Source organism: Apium graveolens, chromosome 7 (assembly GCF_009905375.1).
Source record: "Apium graveolens cultivar Ventura chromosome 7, ASM990537v1, whole genome shotgun sequence".
In the NCBI taxonomy this organism is placed as follows: domain Eukaryota; kingdom Viridiplantae; phylum Streptophyta; class Magnoliopsida; order Apiales; family Apiaceae; genus Apium; species Apium graveolens.
The window spans coordinates 266,299,002-266,320,883 of NC_133653.1; the positions used below are offsets into that span (position 1 = coordinate 266,299,002).

At 33.0% G+C, this 21,882-nt stretch overlaps 3 protein-coding genes across 3 annotated transcripts; all 3 read right to left on the reverse strand.

Annotated features, from left to right (window-relative positions):
- Positions 1 to 3,768: 3,768 nt before the first annotated feature.
- LOC141674888 (uncharacterized) lies at positions 3,769 to 4,776 on the reverse strand. Its single transcript, XM_074481587.1, has one exon. The coding sequence runs from the start codon at positions 4,774 to 4,776 to the stop codon at positions 3,769 to 3,771; it is 1,008 nt and encodes a 335-aa protein (XP_074337688.1).
- A 6,786-nt stretch (positions 4,777 to 11,562) lies between these two features.
- Positions 11,563 to 15,065, reverse strand: LOC141671899 (UBP1-associated protein 2B-like). Its single transcript, XM_074478330.1, has 2 exons — positions 13,851 to 15,065; positions 11,563 to 12,319 (listed from the first exon to the last, which is right to left on the reverse strand). Exon 1 carries the CDS (start codon positions 15,004 to 15,006, stop codon positions 13,861 to 13,863), a length of 1,146 nt encoding a protein of 381 aa, XP_074334431.1. The 5' UTR covers positions 15,007 to 15,065; the 3' UTR covers positions 11,563 to 12,319; positions 13,851 to 13,860.
- A 5,733-nt stretch (positions 15,066 to 20,798) lies between these two features.
- LOC141674889 (uncharacterized) lies at positions 20,799 to 21,500 on the reverse strand. Its single transcript, XM_074481588.1, has one exon. The coding sequence runs from the start codon at positions 21,498 to 21,500 to the stop codon at positions 20,799 to 20,801; it is 702 nt and encodes a 233-aa protein (XP_074337689.1).
- Positions 21,501 to 21,882: the final 382 nt, after the last annotated feature.

The window sequence follows — 21,882 nt, forward strand, 5'->3', positions numbered from 1 at the left end:
ATCTTTGACAATAACAATCAATTTAGAACACTCCCTTTCGATTGTTATTTTAGAATGCATCATAGACTGCCTCGTTAAAACCTTGTCAAAGAAAAACCTAATGGGATAAAAACTTTGGCGAAGAAAAAAGAGTACAATCTCCCCTTGGAAAAACTAATCATTCTCCAAAATTTTGTTATAACAAATCCTTGAATCGACGCATTCCAATGTTATGTCGTAACTTCCCAAATGTTGAATTCGGTAATGATTTTGTGAATAAATCAGCAAGGTTGTCACATGATTGAATTTATTGTATATCAATTTCACCATTCTTTTGAAGCTCATGAGTGTAGAAGAATTTGGGTAAAATGTGTTTCGTCATGTCTCCTTTGATATATCCTTCCTTGAGTTGATCAATGCATGCGTTGTTATCTTCAAACATAATGGTAGGACTTCTAGTGATGTCTGATAATCCACATGATTCCTGAATATTCTTGATGATAGATCGCAACCAAACACATTCTCTACTAGCTTCATGAATTGCAATGAGTTCTGAGTGATTTGTTGAGGTTGCCACTGTAGTTTGCTTCGTAGATTTCCAGGAAATGGTTGTACCGCAATATGTAAACACATATTCAGTTTATGATTTACCAAAATGAGGATCTGACAAATATCCAGCGTCTGCATATCCAATTAACTGAGATGTCGAGTTTTTCGGGAAGAATAATCCAAAGTTTGTTGTTCCACGAAGATAACGGAATATATGTTTGATCCCATTCCAATGTTTGTCCATCGGAGCAGAGCTAAATCTAGCCAATAAATTCGCAGCAAATGCAATATATGGCCTTGTATTATTTGCAAGATACATAAGCGCACCAATCGCGCCTAGATATGGGATTTCAGGATCAAGAACATCTTCATCATCTTCTCGTGGTTGAAATGGATCTTTATCAGGCTCTAAAGATCTAACCACCATTGTAGTAGTCAATGGATGAGATTTTTCCATGTAAACTCTGTTCAAAACCTTTTCTGTATATGTGGTTTGGTGGAGGAAAATTCTTGTTGACAAGTGCTCGACTTTTATCCCAAGACAATATTTTGTCTTTCCAAGATCTTTCATTTCAAACTCTGTCTTTAGGTATATGACAACATCATTAACCTCTGTAGATGTTCCTACAAGATTTAAATCATCCACATATACAGCAATAATCACAAAAGCAGATTGTGATTTTTTGATAAAAACACATGGAGAAATTTGGTTACTAATTTACCCATTCTTTTGCAAATAACGACTTATTCTGTTATACCACATACGACCAGATTGTTTCAGTCCATACAATGATCGTTGAAGTTTAATGGAGTATATATGACGAGGTTTCTTGAACTCATCCATTTTTAACCCTTCTGGGATTTTCATAAAAATTTCACTATCGAGTGAACCATATAGGTATGCAGTAACGACGTCCATAAGACGAGTTTCCAAATTTTCTTTAGATGTCATACCTAATATAAAATGAAAAATAATTCCATCCATCACTGGCGAGTATGTCTCTTGATAATCAATGTCAGGCCTTTGAGAAAACCCTTGTGCTACAAGTCGGGCTTTATATCTCATAATTTCATTCTTTTCATTTCGTTTTCTTATGAATACCCATTTATTCCCAACAGGGTTTACACCAATTGGTGTTTGGACAACAGGTCCAAATACTTCTCTTTTACGCAATGAATTTAATTCAGTTTGGATTGCGTCTTTCCATTTTGGCCAGTCTTTTCTTTGAAGGCATTCATCCACACTTTGTGGTTCAGGATCAAAATTTATGTCTACATCCAATACTGCGGAATACACAAATACATCATCAATTATGGCTTTACTTCGATCCCATAATTTCATATCATGCACATAATTTATTGAAATTTCATGATTGTTTAATCCCGTATCTTCAGGGGATGGAATCTCTTCAGGAGATAATACCACTTCAGGGGTATTTGCTTCCTCTGGAGCATGTGCCACTTCAGGGACAATTTTCTTTATTTTTCTTTTTCGTGGTGCAACATCTTTTGCACCGATCGGTCTACCACGTTTTAGGCGTGGCTTTGATTCTGTAACCAATTCTTTAGTATCTGATTTTTGAATTTGTATATCTATTATGGCTGGAGTATTTACTGCAGGTATATGAGATTTAGTTATATTTCTAGAATCGTTAAATGCGTCAGGCATTTGGTTTGCAATATTTTGCATATGGATAATTCTTTTAACTTCAAGTTCGCATTGACCGGTACGTGGATCTAGAAAATATAGTCCTGTTGCATTCCATGATAGGTCAGAATTAACTTTATTCGAATGTTTATCTCCCCCTAAGGGAGGAAACATAGACTCGTCAAAATGACAATCTGCATATCTTGCGGTAAATAAATCTCCAGTTAAAGGTTCCAGATATCTAATTATAGATGTGGAATCAAAACCAACGTAGATACCTATTCTTCTTTGAGCTCCCATCTTCGATCTTTGTGGTGGAGCAATCGGTACATATACCACACTTCCGAAAATTTTGAAGTGAGAAATATTAGGAACTTGACCAAGTACCAGTTGTAGCGGAGAATTTTGGTTGTAGGAAGTTGGCCTAATCCTAATAATATTAGCAGCGTGAAGTATTGCGTGACCCCAAATAGATGTAGATAATTTTGTTTTCAATAACAGAGGTCTTGCAATAAGTTGGAGTCTTTTGATAAAGGACTCGGCTAACCCATTTTGTGTATGTACATGAGGAACTGGGTGTTCAACTGAGATTCCTACAAACATGCAATAGTTGAAAAAAGTTGCAGATGTGAATTCGCCGGCATTATCTAAACGAATTGACTTGATGCAATGATCTGGGAATTGAGCTCGTAATTTGATTATTTGGGCAAGTAATTTTGCAAAAGCATCATTACGAGTTGAGAGAAGACAAACATGAGACCATCTAGTTGAGGCATCGATTAATACCATGAAATACCTAAATGGGTCAGATGATGGGTGTATAGGTCCACATATGCCGCCTTGGATCCTTTCTAGAAAAGTTGGGCTTTCAAGCTGAACTTTAGTAGGGGATGGTCGAGTAATCAGTTTTCCTAAAGAACATGCTGAACATGGAAGGTCATTGTTGGAAATAACTTTAAAATCTTTAAGAGGATGACCAGTAGAATTCTCTATAATACGACGCATCATAGAGACACCAAGATGACCAAATCTTTCATTCCAAAGTATAAAAGCTTTTGGATCTATGAGTTTGGAAGCAATGACATTATGTGACTCAATAGTTCTAATTTTTATCATATATAATCCCGAGGAAAGTGAGTGAAACTTTTCTAAGATTTTCTTGTTGCTAGGATTAGCGGAAGTAATAAGAAGATATTCTCTATTAGCCTCAGATGTAGTTTCGATGTGAAAAATATTGAATCGGATATCTTTAAAACTAAGAAGATTTCTAGTAGACTTACTAGAATATAATGCATTTGTAATGTGTATGTGGGTACCATTAGGTAAGACGAAACTATCTTTTCCAAAACCTTCAATTATATTAGATACGCCAGAAATCGTTCTAACTTGAGCTTCAGTTTTGGTTATTTGGGTAAAATATTTTCGGTTCTGTAAAATCGTATGAGTTGTACCACAGTCAGCAATGCATATATCTTCATAATTCATTCTGTATATAATTAAGAAACATAATTTATTTGATAAGAACATAACACACTACATAGTTCAAACAAAATAAAGCACACAATACACGCTACTATAGTAATTATATGAAACTAATCTTCAGCCTCCCATATGGGAGTTTCGTTAGGTTCATTCGGATCATTAATGCTTATTCCTCCAGTTGTGATTTTCGGGAAATCATCTATGTTATTGTTGGCGAAATTTGTTTCTACCATTTTCTCTTTTGATTTTTGAGAAGATTGGTATAGCTTTAAAAGATGATTTGGGGCATGACAATTACGTGTCCAGTGCCCATCCATGCCGCACCTATAGCAAATATTTTCAGTTTTTCCTCCTCGTGGTGTCTTTCTTTTACTCTGTGATACAGATTTCCACTTCCGGTGACCAGAGTTGTTATATGGACGAAAATGCCCGTGGCTCCGACCTCGTCCACGGTACCGACCTTGGCCCCGTCCGCCTCTATACCCTTTTCCACGTACATTCTGCTGGAATGACATGTTATTTACTTCAGGTAATGGGGCAGATCCTGTTAGACAGGATTGATGATTCTTAATCACCAATTTATGATTCTGTTCAGCGACGAGAAGAGTTGATAGAAGATCCCCGAACTTAGTAAATTTGCGCTCCCTGTACATCTCTGCTAAGTTGATATTGTTGGGGTGAAAAGTTGATAGTGTTTTATCGATTTTTCTTTTCTCCGTAACTTTTTCACCACACATAATAAGCCTAGAACTTATTTTGAACAAAGCAGAGCTATATGCTCGGACACTCTTAAAATCCTGAAGTATTAAATTAACCCAATCATTTTCAGCTGCAGGTAGATAAACTAGTTTCTGGTGATCGAACCTATCCTTTAGATTTTCCCATAAAATAAAGGGATCCTCGACTTCTAAGTACTCAGATTTTAAATCTTCATGCATGTGGTGTCGGATAAATATTATAGAGGTAAAGTTTTCTTCGGCCGTAGATTTATTTTCTGCCTTTATTGTATCGCTTAATTTCTTTGAACCCAAATGCAACTTTACATCTTGTACCCATGATAAATAATTTTCGCCAGAAATATCCAAGACAACGAACGACAAGCTTGTAATATTTGTCATACTAAATCTGAATTAACACGAAAATTATTAAATTTTAATTCATCAATGTGAATATTACATCAAATCCTAGTTAATAGGGTGTGTTAACAAGTACGCAATAATCAATGTATATATCATTATTATCACTGATAATATAAACAAATCTATATATAAAATGACAAATGGATTTTCACCCGCCATACGGACGTGTGCGTATGCAGGTTATCTCCGACCAACAATAAATTAAAGTGGACAATCTTGCATAAGTTAGTTATGGGCAAAGTTATTATCCGATAATTATGCAATTTATAAATTAAGGTTCCCATTATATTTCGGTATTACCCAAAATTAAATGGTACCATAAAATAATTTTAATAGGCGGTGCTCCGGCCATATATATTTAAATTATTAGTAGAGGGTGTAACCACGTCTACTTCGGTCACACACATATATATATATAGAGGGTGTAAACACGTCTACTTATATATATGTATATTTAAATTAAAATTATAACTTCTCAGTTTCGGCAGGACTTCGTGCTGATAACGTGTTGTATAATACTAGCTATAACAATATTATATTGAATCTCTGTAAAAGTAAATATAGCAGAAAGGGAGAAATAGAGCAGACTAGAGAGATGAAAGCTGCTTGTGTGTGTTTTTCTTCATCACAAACAAAGCTATTTATAGCCAAAACAAGAGACAAACAAATTAAGTGCAATGTGAAGATTTCCAAGTCTAAGTCTAGCTTTACTATTTAATATTTGACAATAACAATCAATTTAGAACAAAAAATGTATTAATCTAATAAATTTATTTGTAAAAAAATATACACAATTGTTTATCACAAGTTCACAACTGTGCGTCCATACATTTACTACTACTAATTCCTATAATTATTCACAGAGTTTTATAATGTTCACGCATTATATTCACAAATATGTTCACCTATCTTTTTTAACGAAATTTTTTATGAACATTATAATTAAATTTTTGATTCAAACTATATTATGATCAAAATTAAATGATTTAAAAATTGAATTTTGAAATTAATTTTATATTAAACTCATTTATAATCAAACCAAACTCAAGTCGAACATTTATAGAATCAAATTCTAAATTATTTGTGAGCATATCGGCTCATTTGTAGTTACATCAGCGGCGTAGCCTTTCTCAATAGAAAATTTTCATGACCCGTATAAAGATAAATCTAGGAACACATTAGTAATGTACAGACGAACCGTTCAACCGCACTAAACCGCTCGCAACCGAACCGCATTTTGCAGATATTCGCAAAACGCGAGTTGGTTGCGGATTTAAATTTTAAAAATCGTTTGTTCGCGGTTTGGATGCGGTTTTAAAACTCGCAAAATCGCAACATATATTTATAATAAAATATCTTTGTTAATTGTACTCAAAATTAGCCCATTATTTTAATATCGTCTAGTACCGCACTTCGTGTTTCGTTTGTTAAATTTAGTTCAGTGTTTCGGCAAAACAAGGAATGTCATTTTAATGTAAAGATATTAGTTTTATTTACTATTTTTTTAGATTATTCAATTAAAATGACTATTCTCATTAATTTACATGTTTTAGTTAGCTGTACATGAATTTATCTACAAAGAGCATTTTATCTAAATGTTTAGTTTTTTTTCTTAATAATTTATATTAAGTAGTTCAAGCTCAAATCGAACCGTAATAATCATAAATTCGCAATCGTAAATGATGCGGTTAATCGCAACCATAAACGTGGTTACATGAGAAGATTCTCTAAAATTGTTATTCACGATTTGATTTGACTTTTATCTTAAAATCAATTCGATCGGGACCGCACACACCCCCGAATACACATAATAAAAATAACAAAGAGTATTTACATTATAATAACATGTAACAATTGTACGTCCATGACCTGGCCCCTTATCAAAACTGATGTACACGATATAACAACTACTACTACTTGGCAGAGAATCTGAGTTTCGAAAATGTCAAATTGTACCAAAAAGAACGAGCTAAAAATTTCTCCCCGCTAAAGGTTCCTACATCGTAATTCGAGACAAAATAAAATGTATTCCTCTTTCTAATCCCCGATATGGGTCGGTCGTTTGATTTTTTTCAGATATATCAATGTATTTTGAATGTATATTTTAAATATTTTTTTTTTATTTTATTGGAATTAAAATATAATTATTATATTCTAATTCAGAAAAAAATTAAAAATATCAATTTTGACTATAATTTCAAAACTTCTAAAAATACGTAAAAAAAGGTCAAATGGATCAGAGCGGGTACTTATATTACCCAAAATTTGCGTTGCACGAATTATTAATACAAACTAAAATATATTCACGCTATATATAAATAATTAACTTTTGATTTTTTGACACAGGCTTTTAGGAGTTTTGAACGCATAGTTAAAATTATAATATTTTAAAATCTTTGATTTTGAATAAAAATATCAATACAATAATTTTATCAAAAAAAATAAAAATATATATATATAAATTTAACTGCATAATCATAACTTCTAAACATGTGTCAAAAAATCAAGCCATAATTATTATTTTTTTTAAAAAAGATAATAAAAGAACTACCGCGACATTTAAACTTTTTGATTTGAAGGAGCCTTAACTTCACTATAAATGGAACCCATTTGAGATGTTTTTATACGCTTTGACTTGGTTACATGCATAAAAGCATAATTCTTGATTAACAGAGTACTTAATTAAAAAATTGTACTCCCTCCGCTCCACTAGATTGTTTACGTTACTATTCGGCACGCATTTCAATACTCGTTTAAAATATATTTTTATAATATTTTTTAAAAAAAGAATTTGAAAAAAAGTTTTATGTTTAAATTTTTATTCAAAAAAATTTTAAAAAAAATATTTTGAAATTATATTTTATTGAAGTCTCGAAATATGTATAAACAGTGTACAGTAAACTATTCTTTAAGTACCTGGACCTGGAATGTGATCTGATCTCTTTCTTTCGCCTAATTGATTAGTTATCTAATTCAATTATGGAGGTATAATGTAATACTTATGTATTATCCACTTTTATTAAAATAAAGATTAGACACACAGGCATTCAATTTTAATAATCACTAAAAGCTTCCAATGATCTTGATGACCTCTAAATGTTATGAAACCATACAACTCTTTAGTTATTGGCCCTTCAAACCTCTGCAGAGACATTCATAATTTTTTTCAAAAACTCGTAATTCCAATTGATCTTTTGTATCAAAAGAATGAAAGTTTCGCAGTTCATCCCAGAAATAATCTGGACTTTTATAATATTAGCCTTTTGCCTTTTTTTAGCATCTTACTTTTAACAACATGGCAAGGAATATCTTAAAAATGGATTGAAATCCAACATTAAATTATGATTGGCTCAGCTGGTTAAAAAGAGGAAACTATCCTCTTGGTCACGGATTCGAATCCCAAATTTATGATTATGCCTCCTGAGTCAGAGCGTGTCGCTTAAATGCGGTTTACCTTGGTTCACATGGTTTGCAGGCTATTGCGTGAGCTGGTACGATTTACCCAGTGCGCACCCGAAAGGTAGCGGCTGCGAGTTATCTACGATAAAAAAATAAAAAAATAAAAAATCCAACATTAAATTATGAAAATCGGTCATTCTTGCGCTGAAGTATGTCCAGAGCAGACAAGCGCGAGTCCTGAGAAATTTGTTGATCAATTGCGAAAAAAATAAAAATAGGCCCTTTTATTGGAATAGCATAAATTATTTATTTAATTATAATATATTTTTAGTCATGTCAATTTACACTAAAATAATTTGATGGAGCCCAAGAAGCAAAACAATTTTGTTATAATATCAAAATTCAAAAAGAACTGTGCACATAAAACTAAATCAAATGTTTAAAATTAAACTTATCAAATCAAATGCTAAATTAAACATAAATAATAAAAGATAATAATTTCAAAAATAAGCTATAGAAGTAGACACGAAACTTAAATGAAGTTAGATTTTGCAAAATTGTTTTTATGAAATAATTTATTATTCATCTATTATCTATCTATCTATCTATTATATTATATTATATATATATAATAGCTCAATATGAGATATTGGTGAGACATTTTATTCTATTTAATTGATGAGATAATTTATTCAACATTAAATATCTAAATTACCTTTATATTTGTGATGTATTAAAAAATAATTTTTTTTGGAAATCGAACCTTAACTTTACCATTTCTCTGCACACATTATCACGTGTCCTCACGTGTTCTTCAAATAATGAATATTTGGCTTTTTTAGTAGTGAGGCTTACCAAGAATTTTTAATCATTTTTTTCTTCTAACATTTTCGGTTTAGTATTGTATTATTATACATTATAAGTTAGTAATGTACGATAACAATAAGCCAATATGGGGTAATATTGAGATATTTTATTATATTCTAGATTCATGGGACCTTTTATTCGAGTTGAAATTATAATTTGACCCCATGAATATTAGTGATATGTACTGTATGTAATCCACTTTTAAATTCATAAATTATTCATATTAATATAACAATATAAATAATGAATCTTTATAATATATAGATTATTTTAATGTCATTTTCAGGATTGATGCTCGATTGAGTGAAATTTGATAAAAAATCGTTTGACATTAAGTATATAATAACTGGTTAACGCGGCCACTCAATTAGTTATTTATAATTATATACATGACACTCGAGTGCGCGCGCGTCCTGCGTAGTCGAAAAATATTTGATATTTTAATCAATATAACATATCAAATAAAATTAAATTAAGAATTTGACAAGTGTTAACAAATACATATACAAATCATAATACTTCGATATATATATTTGACCTATATTTTATGAAGTGAAATACATCTAAGGATTATTTTGTCTGCCGTTTTATGCATATAAAAAAAATTAAAATGTCAAAACGGCACACGAAGTACCCTTTTATATTTTTTACATAAAATTTACACGATATACCATTTTGAAATAATATTTAATACTATTATTTTCAAAAATAATATTTTAGACTATTTTTAATCCATAAATAACATTTAGGCCACCACCCGCCAGAGAAATGGGTGGTTATTGGTTAAGTCCCAACTAACGTTATCTAAACACCTCGTCCAGCAAACTTTATAAATGCACACTTTCCACAACTGATCTCCTCAAATTTGCATAATCTACCTGTATAAAATATTCTTTTCCGCCATATCTACCCGAATTTTTGGCAAATCGATCTAGCTTTTTCCTCTAATCTTATAGGTTAGTTAGGTGCACTATTTTTAAACAATCATTTCAACCTTTACACATAGTGTTTTTATTTTTTGGATAATCCCCTTTCCCTATTCTCATAGTCCTCAAATATTTTAATCTTGTTTTACTTTTATGTAGATTTGGCAACTTTTGTTGCTTATATCCACTTAAAACGACATCATTATTTTTTTTGAATTGACTCAAATTTTAATTAAATGATAAAGTTATTATTAGAAAAAGAGGAAATTGTATTTTTTTCATAAATATGTTTAAAGTATTGCATATGTAAATTAAAATTTAAAATTGATCAATTTAACAAAAAAATGTCAAATAAATTTGTTTTAACTAAAAAAAATACTCCCTCCATCCCTAAAAACGTTTCCTATCTGTGTTGGACACGTTTACCAATCCACACTTTTGATTGTTAATATCTTTAATTTTGTATTAGTATTAAATATAAAAACTTCATTATATTAAAGTATTCATAAATATGAATCGAACGAGATCACTCATGACTATATTTGATCTTATAGGTTAGACGTAAATTGATAATAAATTACTTAGCATAAACAGGGTCCGAAATTAATATAGAAAATGTATATCGGAACGGAGGGTGTAGCATTTTTTGATAAGTAGCACTTCCACCAAAACAATCTAAAGTGGGGGTGGCCCAAATGCGAAACACATTATCCCTTCATATTCGTATACTACATAGATACTTGTGTAACTTGGCATATGAACGTCACTTAATTGATTTATAACTGGTTCTTCAATTTTAAATAAAATTCTTCTAGCAAGTGGCGATTATAAAAGGGGGGAGGCACTAGGAGTGGCCGGTGTTGCGTCACCAAAAGAAGTTTAGTGGTAGAGTATATTTTTATTTAATTATGACTTATTTATTAATCAATTTCTTCTGGAAAATATTCTTCAAGTTCGTTAGTTCTTTTAGTTTTATTACAAAATTACAATATGAAAAGATAAATAAAAATGTAACAGGAACCCGTGCGTCGCACGGGATTAGATTTAGGCTAATTTTATTAATAATAATAATATAAGATCTTGCGTGAACATGTACGTTCATAAATTAAAAGCCCTAATGTTTTATGTCAGGCTATTTGAAAAAATTTTGAAAACTTAACATATTTATAATAATAAATATAGTATAATCTATATGATTATACTATATTTATTATATTATAGTATAATCATTTACGTGATTTAATCAGACCATCAAAGAAATGCAGTTTTCTTTGTTTGTAAAGAAATATATGATTAATAAAGTAAATGCGTGTATAAAAATATTTAGAGGACATCTTAAATTTTAATCTTCACCAAGTTAATTCCCAGATTATGTTTAAATCGAGTGTCGTCTGAAGCAATTTGGGGTCCAGAAGTCCAGGTATAAACTTGTGGCTTCAACACTTCAAGCCCAGCAAAGGTGTAGCTAAATAACTTATGACTATATGGGCTGGGCCAGCCCAGGTCTCCAGCCCAGGTCTCCAGCCCATCTAAACGTAGTTCTTTGGTGCATACAGTATTTTAAAATAAAAAAAAAAATTCGACTAAAAAAATTATATAATATGGTGGCCATATCGATCATTTACCACAAAATAAAAATTGCATAATTAATTAAAGAAAACAGTACTTTATGATTGAACTGTTCGAAACCATATTAACTAAAATTTCAACATCAATCCAACAGTAACCAAAAGTTAAATAATGAAAATGAATTAAGAATAAAAAAAATCAAGATATGGAATTAATAAAGGTGCATTCCTAATCAAGATAAAACACAAGTCACATAATTCAATATCACTAAAACTGAAATAGCACCCACAAAAAAACAACACAAAAATACTAATGACAAAGCAAAAAAACAAAGAAAAAAGCATGCGAAATCGCCAAATATTCACAATGATAATAAAACATGCAAAAAGGTAGGTCACACTGTATGAATATATAACTTGACAAAACACGAACTAAATTATTGAATTGAAATCAAAGGAACAATTGTTAAAATAAAGGTTTAAGAAATAATGTATATATATAAAATAAGCTGAAGGATGATATCAGTTGCTCTTGAACGCACATCACGGACCGAAAATGTTTAAAAAAACTTGAATAGGAAGTATCAAAAGTCTATTTTTGTAAAACACCAAGAAACCAAAGAAATAAATCAAGGTGATATTCATATGCGTCATTACGGCATGAACACCAGCCTCTTGATGCTTAGCTTGATCTACAAACATGGAGCCAGCATACATAAAAGGACGGAAGGTTGCAAAAAACTTTCAGCCTCTGGAACACATCTGGACGGTTGTGAAAATACACAAGTAAACAATATAAGTTTCAAAGAAACTAACTGGTAGTCAAAACAATGTAGAAACTTCCACAGGCTATGATCCCTTATATAAAAGAATATTTAGGAAGGTGATACTAAGTGTATAATCAGGCAACTAAAATATCAGAAGTGCAATGTAAGTATTCATGGGAGGAGAAAAATGTCTTTAACAGAATAATAATAACAGATTGTACAAGTTATTCACATTACATATGTCATTACAAGGTTGAATGGAAGTGACCTAAAGATATATCATATATCACTGACCAGAGTTGGGGTTGGGGATAAGCACCTTTGTAAGGAAAGTACTATCTAATAACACTCGGTTTGTAAAATTGTAGGAAAATTTTAGGAACAAAAAGAATATTTGGCATTCCCTAACAATGTCATGTTACTTGTTTTAAAGTCAGTAAAGCAAAACAAAGGAAGAAGCCATTAGAGATTGTGGAGGATCCATAGACAGCAAAAGGTTACAGATCTATTCCACCGAATGGCTAAAATATGCCAAACTTAATAACAGGAGTAAACTAGAAAAGACAATAAGCAAAGCATCAAAAAATAATGTAAAACGAAACTTCTTCCAACCGTGTCAAGTGTGAAATAGCTAATGAAAGTAAGTTATCTTATTTATTTGAAAAAGTAGCAAATATACTATAGCATCAAAAATCAAAACCATAATATCAACACAAAGAAAGTGTAGGCCGTAGGGTGAACAAAAAGAACAATATAAACATACTAATAAAAAACAGAGTAGTTTCAAGGAAATATGACATGGAAAAATCGGAATGCCTTCCTTTGTCCAGCAAAAGTGTATATAATGATCATGTTAAAATCTCAAAACAAACCAACAAAACAATGTAAGCAATCAAAAACAATTACACTGAAAGTCAAGAAGTACCGCAAAAAACTGGACTTGGGTAATATATGAAAACACAAACAGAAGAAACCTAAATCAAAATGCCAAAGTCCAAACAAGGAGGTGGCGTGTGAAAAGAAGCATAAAAACATAAAATTCCAAAAAAAATAAGAAAACATACCACGCATAAGTTCAATAGCTAATAAAAGCAAGTTCTCTTACTTATTTGAAAAGTAGCGAACATACAACAGTTTCAAAACTTGATATCATATTATAAACACAACGAAACCGAAGGGTGAGCAAAAAAACATTACAAACATACTAGTTAAAGACAAAGTAGTTACAAGAAAATAGGACGTGGAAAAATCATAATAAGATTCCATAGAAGCATCTCTAATGATCACGTAAATATCTCAAAGGAAAACCAACAAAATAATGCAACCAGTCAAAAAATGTTATATCGAAAGTTAAGAATGCCATATAAAATTGGTTTAGTATAATCCATGAAAACATAAACAGAAGAAACCAAAATCAAAATGCAAAATAAGGTGGCTTGTGAAGCATAAAAACAAATATTCAAAGAACAAAAAAAAAGTATACCACACACACAATCAATAACCACTGGAAGATCAAGAAGCCTTACTGATTAAACTCTACCCCAAGTTTGTAGCCGGGTAGGCATTCAGCAAACCCGGAAACACTGGGGCATAACTAGAACCATTATAAGGCCCCAATACGGATTGACTCGCACCTAAACTTCCTAACCCCTGAACCATCATCATACTGCCATAACCCATTTGTCCAAATTGATTTACCCCAACCAAGCCTTGCCCCATCAGCGGCGGGCCCAATAAACCTCCACCAAAATTCGCAAACAACCCTCCTCCGTATATCGAATTATAACCCATATGAGGCGCCAACATTGCATTCAACCCCGAATTCTGCCCTAACAGCCCCGCATTCTGATCCACCACATTCGGCAAAGGCTGCATTACAGTCGTAATCGAACTAACACTCTTCCCACCCTTCCCACTATCCGCCATTCGACAATTCAACACCACTCCCTCAAAAACCTTATTAGGCTGCTCCAACACTCTCTTCACACCGTCCAAATTCTTATAAACAAACAACGCGTACCCCCTACATTTCCCCGTCCCAGCATCAAACCCCAACGGCCCCGCCTCAATCTCCCCAAACCTCTCAAAAAACTCCCGTAATTTCCCCGAATCAACATCCTTCCCCACATTACTCACATAGATCTTCCTCCCACTAAACCCTTCCAAACCCCCCACATTCCCTACATTCCCAACACACGCTAGCTGACACGAAACAATCCTACCATCAACCCTAAATTTCCCAATTTCTAACGCCTTTTTCGCCCCATCTCTCGACTTAAAAACAACAAAACCAAAGCCTTTAGCTTTACCAGTGTTCTTATCTATAATCAAACTACATTCCTCAATTTCACCATACTTTTCAAAACTCGAAACAAGGGTTTGGCGAGTAGTGTCCCAATTAAGGCCATAAACAAAGAGTTTCCTATGGGAAACATCTTTTTCGGCTTTTTCGACAATCTTGGAGAACACTAATGGGGTTTTGAGAGCTGAGTCAATTAGAAAGGTTATGAGTTGGGGTTTTGTGTAGGGTTCTAGACGGGTTTGGAGGGTTTCCGGGTCGGGTTTTTTAGGGTTTGGAGATATGGGTTTGTTTGGCTTTTGTTTCTTTTGTTTTTTGATTTTTTTGGGGGTTTTAGGGTCTGGTTTTGTGGGGGTTTTGTTCTTCGATTTCAGCTTTTTCATTGCTGTGTGTGTGAGAGCGAGAGAGAGGGGGAGGGGGGGGGGGTTTGCAGAGATTGGAGTCTGGAGAAGACGGCCGAGTGATAAAAAGTACGGAATCTGCCCAAAATACTTATTGGCGGGATGTTCCGCCAATACGCATGCGGGGATGCAGATTCAGTTTTTAAAATTTTAACAAAGACTACGCATGTTGAACATGCGTATTCATCTCTGAAATGCGTATTTCTGAAATGCGTATTTCGTGGGTATTTTAGGCGGTTCGCGCGTATCTGGGCATTTTGGGCAGTTGAAGGTGGAAAGTGGTGTATTTTGGGCATTCTTTCAAAAGTACGAATGTGATAATAATATCTTAGAAATTGAAATTTTTAATCATAATATTAAAGAAAATATTTAATTACTAAAAAAAATTTAATCGAGAGAATTGTATTTTACATCCTTTAATTTTGAACCAAATATAATATTCTATATTTATTTTCATAAATTATAATTTGCTACCCTTAATTTTTAATTCTTATGCAACATGCACACATGTACAGTTACAACTAAAATAATGAGGGGTAAAATAGAAATTTTAATATTAAATATTTAAAATTTTAGTTATAATTTGAAAAGAGTTAAAATTATTTATTTTAATGAATTATTCCTCTTAAATACATATTAAAATAATAATAACGTCAAATAATTAAAAAAGACGATGCAACGAAATTATTACTAAAATTTATTATACGATTAAAATTAATTTTTTAATAGATATTTAAAATATATTTTTTTGTGAAATTTTAAAATTTTGGAATTAACACCTTAAAATAAAAATGAAATTCAAATTAGTAGTATGACTCGAAAATTCAAAAATATAATATATATATATATAATTCAATTTTTAATATAAATTGAAATATGTAAAATATATGTTAATTAATTTTTAAGCTGAAATACGTAATTTGCCCATGTCTTATAAACAAAATATGGTAAAACGGACGTTATTTGTATCGGGTTTCAAACAAAAGGAATGCAAAATATAATTTATAAAAATAAGTATACAAAATTGAATTTGGACGCGATGTAAATTGCAATTTTCTCATTTTAATTTGCACTATTTATATAATTACATGAATTCAACTCATTTTGTAAGAACTAACTTGACAATAAGATTTTATTACTAAATTAAGTTAGTGTAGAGTGAAAATGAATTTTTAATTAAAAATTGAACTAGAAAATATAATATATATTATAATTTGTTTAAGTATACAACAAATTTTTTTTTTGAAAAGCAGATAATATAAATAAAGGGCAGAGCCCAACCAATATCCATACAACAAACCCTGCTTAGCATTAACCTTAACCAACCAAACTAAACTTAAACAAACTAATAAGTCCATTAACAAACATAAGCATCCCATTAAAGTTCAAACCATCAAACATATTTAAAAATAAATAAACAAAAGCAAATGTTCAACTTCCTCTTCTTCACAGCTCTACGACTTCATCTTGTTCCTGAGCTCCTCCATTGCCAAGATCAGCCCCTTCAGCTGAAGCCCAATCACCACCTCAAAACCTTCAATCTCATTGTTACCCACTCCCTCACCAGCAGCTTTTTCACCAGCCAACGCAACACCTTGCAAGCCCGGACCCTGATCATCCTCCACATTTGCATGCAGAACATCCAAATGAGGATCAACTACCTCATCCCGTAACACAACAAGCTCAATCTCCCCTTGTCTGATAGCTCGAAACGTGGGATCAATATCTCTCAGTCACATATCCAGATACCAGAGTTCCTTAATTCTGCCAAAATCCTCTTCAACAATCACTATCCGACCCCAATTACGAGCTCCATGTTCATCCAAATAAGCCGCCAATGCATTGGTTTCCCTATCAACGAGCCTCAATTCATATTTGTAGTTCTTATCTGTTTTTCTTTGATTCAACTGCCACAACACATGTGCATATTGAGGCATTCCCCTTATCACTGTTGAGTTATACAGATCCCAATAAGCATCCACATGATCCGTTTCCAAGATAAGGTTCTTGTAACATTCGAAATAAGCTTCCTTAAGCCCCTCAAGCAATGCATGAAGTTCATTTTCTCGTTGATCCTCAAAGTCCAATGAACCAGCAGTCATATGAAAAATGACCCCGGCCCCCATCTCTCAAGACCGTTCATATCCCAGAATGCTGCCCATTAGGCAATGCTTCTTGAGAGAAGAAGCAATGGACATTACATTTTATAATCCCCTTCCAGGGCATCAACCACCTTGCATTCACATTGACATTTTCTGCTTCCATTGAAGAAAACTAGAAAAAATCCTAACCAAGCTCTTCTATAAACTTGATAAAATGAAATACTAGAAGACACTAAACAGCTGCATGTAACATTGGTGCTTATATAGCTACTAAAGAGACCCCCTAAAAGCTGTGATATTTACGCCTACAAATCAATACATCTCCCTAAGCAACCGATTAAGCTCCCAAGAAGAATCCGGAAACTTTTTCATTTGCCCAAGTTAACATAATTACACTATAGGAAAATTAAATGAGCCTAAAGACCTATAAAATTCTAAAATAAAATGTAACCAAAAAAGCTCTCAACCCAAAAAAAGTGCCCCATTAATACATTATTACTCTTAAGCTGCATGCATGGGAAAAAACTGAATTACCCTCCGCTCAACTCTAAGCTTACCAAATAAGCTCCTCTTTTAGCATTTGCATTTGCTAATGCATTCCACTCTCTCCTAATATACTTAAGTTGAACTGATAAAAGCTTACAGTTCCATAGCTTCTTCTGGAGATCACCCAAATTAGTCTTGGAAACCAACAACTTATTGTTTGTTAGGATTAAAATGTACTTAAGTTGCCAACTACTCTCCTTTAGAATCTTTAACATAGTAATCAAAGCAGAAATTTCTACTTCAAAAACATATGAAGCTTCTGAAGGACCTGCAAATTGCAGCAGCATTTCCCATGATATTGACTGAATGACTCCACCAATTCCTGCTATTACTCCCCCTGAATCTTTTTATAACTGCCATCAATGAAAACAATAATATCAAACTTCTCCCTAAAAACTAAATCCCACCAAAAATCTTTTTCACTTGCTGTAACAGCCCCAACGGGATTATTTCTCCACCATTGAGCTCTCTGTTTGCTAAGAATTCCATTTGCTAAGCTCCATTCCAAAGCTCTTCTCTGGACTAGAAAATATACTTGATTTAAACTGAAATAGCTGGTCTGAAATAGACATTTGTTTCTATACAACCAAATGGTCCAAATTGTGGACACTAGAACATTGGACCAAACTTTCTTGATACTAGTTTGAGAGAACAAATCTCTAGATTTCCACATACACTCCAAGTCCCCTATAAGAACCTTAGAAGTTATGCCCCACCAATCAAGTACAAAAAACCATATATTTCTAGAGAAAATGCATCCCCAGAGTAAGTGATCAAGAGACTCCTCCTCAACAGCACAAAACAAACAAATTTTTGACCCTTTAAAACTATTAATCCTATCAGCCAACCATATCTTAGTTGGGATTATTTTAGAGCGTACTTTCCACAAAAAAAGCTTAACTGATTCTGGAACCTTAAACCCCCGGATAACTTCCCAAGAACTGTTGTTGGAAATTGATTCTTTACTTATTAGATCATAAGCAGCTTTACAACTATATTGATCTCCCAAGGGAACCCAAATCAGCACATCTTGTTTGCTACTCAACTCGATAGAATATATGATCTTACCAAGCTCTGTCAACTCATCTAATTCCCAAATCCTTAGCTTTCTTTTCCAAAAAACTTCACCTGTCTTATCATAACAATCCCATAAAACCTTTACAATTCTAATTTCTTTGAATTGTAACTTAGAAATACAATAAAGCCTACTAAATTTGTCCAGTAGTTCCTTATCTGCAAACCACAAATCTTCCCATAACAATGCAGATTCTCCATCAAAAACTTCCCATTTCAAGCTTCCTGGACCTAGTAAACCTATACCGGACAAACTTGCAACTGCCTTAAGCACATCACTAACTAGGACTGAATAGGACTTTGAATTTCTCTGAGTTTCCAAATCCTCCCACTTTTCACAAGTATATTTATCTCTCAACCAGACATTCCAGCTAGCATTTCTACCAGACTGCCACCTGAACCACCATTTACATAAGAGCACTAGATTTCTTTGCTGAAGCAGGCTAAGTCATACCCCCTAACTTTTTAGATTTGCAAAGCAAATTCCAAGATTTTAAATGCATTTTCTAAACACAAATTCCTCCTTTCTCATAAACGTTTCCCCAGAAGAAATCCCTTCTAATTCTTTCCAATTGATTACAAACTCCAACTGGAACTTTGTGCAAAGAAACCCAATATATTGGAAGACTATCCAAAGTGGATTTAATTAAAGATAGTCTACCGGCTTGATTTAAACTATCCCTTTTCTAGTTAGCTAGCTTGCTCTTAAATTTATCAATTAGAGGCTTCCAAAAAATGAATTTCCTTGGACTTAATCCAATTTGACTTCCTAAGTATATTAAAGGCCAAGTCCCTACCATGCAACCAAGATTTTCAGCAAAAGAAGCCATATCCTTCTTTGATAAGTGACATGAGAATAGCTTGTTTTTCTGAAAATTAATCTTCAAGCTAGAAAGTAGCTGAAAGCATTGCAATACTCTTTTGACTCCTCTTAATGATTGTATAGTACCTTTTAAAAAAATAATTGTGTCGTCAGCAAACTGCAGGTGTGATACAGTTCTACCAGCCTTCCTGACTTGCAAACCTTCAAATAATCTCAACTTACTTGCTTTGACTAGCATCGTACTAAGTACTTCTCTAGCCAAATTGAAGAGCATTGGGGATAAAGGGTCCCCTTGCCTCCGCCCATTAGAGATGTTGAACTCTTTAGAAAGGCATCCATTAACCAGAACTGAAAGCCTAATAAACTCAAACAAGTCCTTTATCCATTTAATCCAACCAACTCCCAAGCCTAAACACTCCATGGTTGAAAAGAGAAGTCCCAGTTAACAGTATCAAAGGCTTTCTCGAAATCCAGCTTTAAAATTAACCAAGGGTTAATTGAAGTTTTCATGGAATGATACACCTCATTAACCAGCATAATGCTCTCTGCAGCCTGTCTACCCTTAACAAGGCCAAATTGGTGCTCATCAATCAGCTTCTCATAAACATTTTTAAGTCTCTGAGCTAACACTTTAGTTAGCAATTTAGTCACACTATTAATTAGACTTATTGGTTTAAAATCTCTCAACATTGTTGGCACTTTAACTTTAGGTACAAGTACAACAAAAGAAGAATTACACCCAAAAGATAACACACCTTTCTCAGCAAACGAAATGAAGTCATCTAAAATTATCCCTTTGAGGTAGTCCCAAAACTCCTTAATATACTTCATATTCATACCATCGGGGCCTGGAGCCTTATCATTACTGAAGAATTTCAGAGCTTCCTCAACCTCTTCCAAGCAAAAAATTTTCTCTAGCTGATTAGCCTCCTCTGAACTCAGCCTAGAACTAATCAAGGAGTCCAACTGAAAAACCTCCAACTTCTTTTTTTTATAAATGCCTTTGAAGTATTGAAAAAAGCTTCTTTGATTCCTTCAGGACTACTCACCAACTTATCTTCCAAAATAATTTTCTCAATTCTGTTTTTGCATTTCCTTTTCTGTATGACCTTATGAAAAAACTTAGTGTTTTTATCCCCTTGCAGATTCCAATGTAACATTGCTTTTTGTTTAAGCATGGAATCTCTTTTTTTAAAACACAAAGCTAAATCTCAAGTACACTTTAGAACCTAATCATTCCAAATATGTTTCATATCAAAAAGCTCCAACTTAGATTTTAATTCTTCAATTTGCAAATCTAGACTATCTTTAGACCCTGTACTCCAATGCTTCAAACCTAACTTGAACGTTTTCAGCAGCACTTGGAAATTTTCCTTAGAATCAGAAGTCTTGACTTGCTTCCAAAAGTCATCCATATCCTTTCTAATCCCCTCCTCTTTTAACCACCAATTAAAAGCCTTAAAGGGTACCGGACCTCCCTTGAATTGATTAATCGCTAACAATGTTGGCTTACGATCAGACACCATCCTATGAAGAGCTAGTTCTTCCCGGCAACCAGTTAAAAACCAGTTATCATTTACTAAGAATCTGTCCAGCTTGCTGCATTTACCATGAGGACCAAACCAAGTGAACTCCCTATTTACCAATATTATATCACACAAGTTATTATTTTTAATAAAATAATCAAAACCTTGAACATCCCACCTTCTATATGTGAAATTGACACTTTCCCTATCATCCCTAATACTATTGAAGTCCCCCATTATACAAATTTTCTCATTTCTGGCAATACCCATAACAACTGAAATGTCTTCCCATAATTTCTTCTTATATTGCAAGCTTAGAGGACCATAAATATTCAACACATGAAAAGATTCCTCAGAGGATATGACTTTAAAATGAATCCATTGGAAATTCTTATAAGAAGCCATTCCAACACTCTTAAAAGACAATTCATCTCAAGCTATCAACAGTCCTCCAGACAAACCCTCTGAATTCTGGATTAACCAACCATGTTGATCATTTGCCCAGATTGATTTTCCCCAAAAATTTAATCCAACTGACACACTTAGTTTACTGCAAACAAAGTATATTTGCATCCACTTCCTTCATCAAATCTTTGATCATTCTTCTTTTAATTGTACTCCCTACCCCCTACAATTCCAAGAAACTATCTTAATGTTTTTGGCTGACATAAAAACTGATTGTTAAGTACTAGAGAACCATATCCAAAGAATCCCTCATAGTTCCCCCTGCTGCAACTGTGTTGCTACTTTTTTCAAAGCAACCTCCTTATTCCCCAAAATCTTTAAC

Coding starts and splice junctions, on each gene's coding strand:
- LOC141674888 (XM_074481587.1), bottom strand. CDS start 4,776: ATGACAAATATTACAAGCTTGTCGTTCGTTGTCTTGGATATTTCTGGC.
- LOC141671899 (XM_074478330.1), bottom strand. CDS start 15,006: ATGAAAAAGCTGAAATCGAAGAACAAAACCCCCACAAAACCAGACCCT.
- LOC141674889 (XM_074481588.1), bottom strand. CDS start 21,500: ATGGCTTCTTATAAGAATTTCCAATGGATTCATTTTAAAGTCATATCC.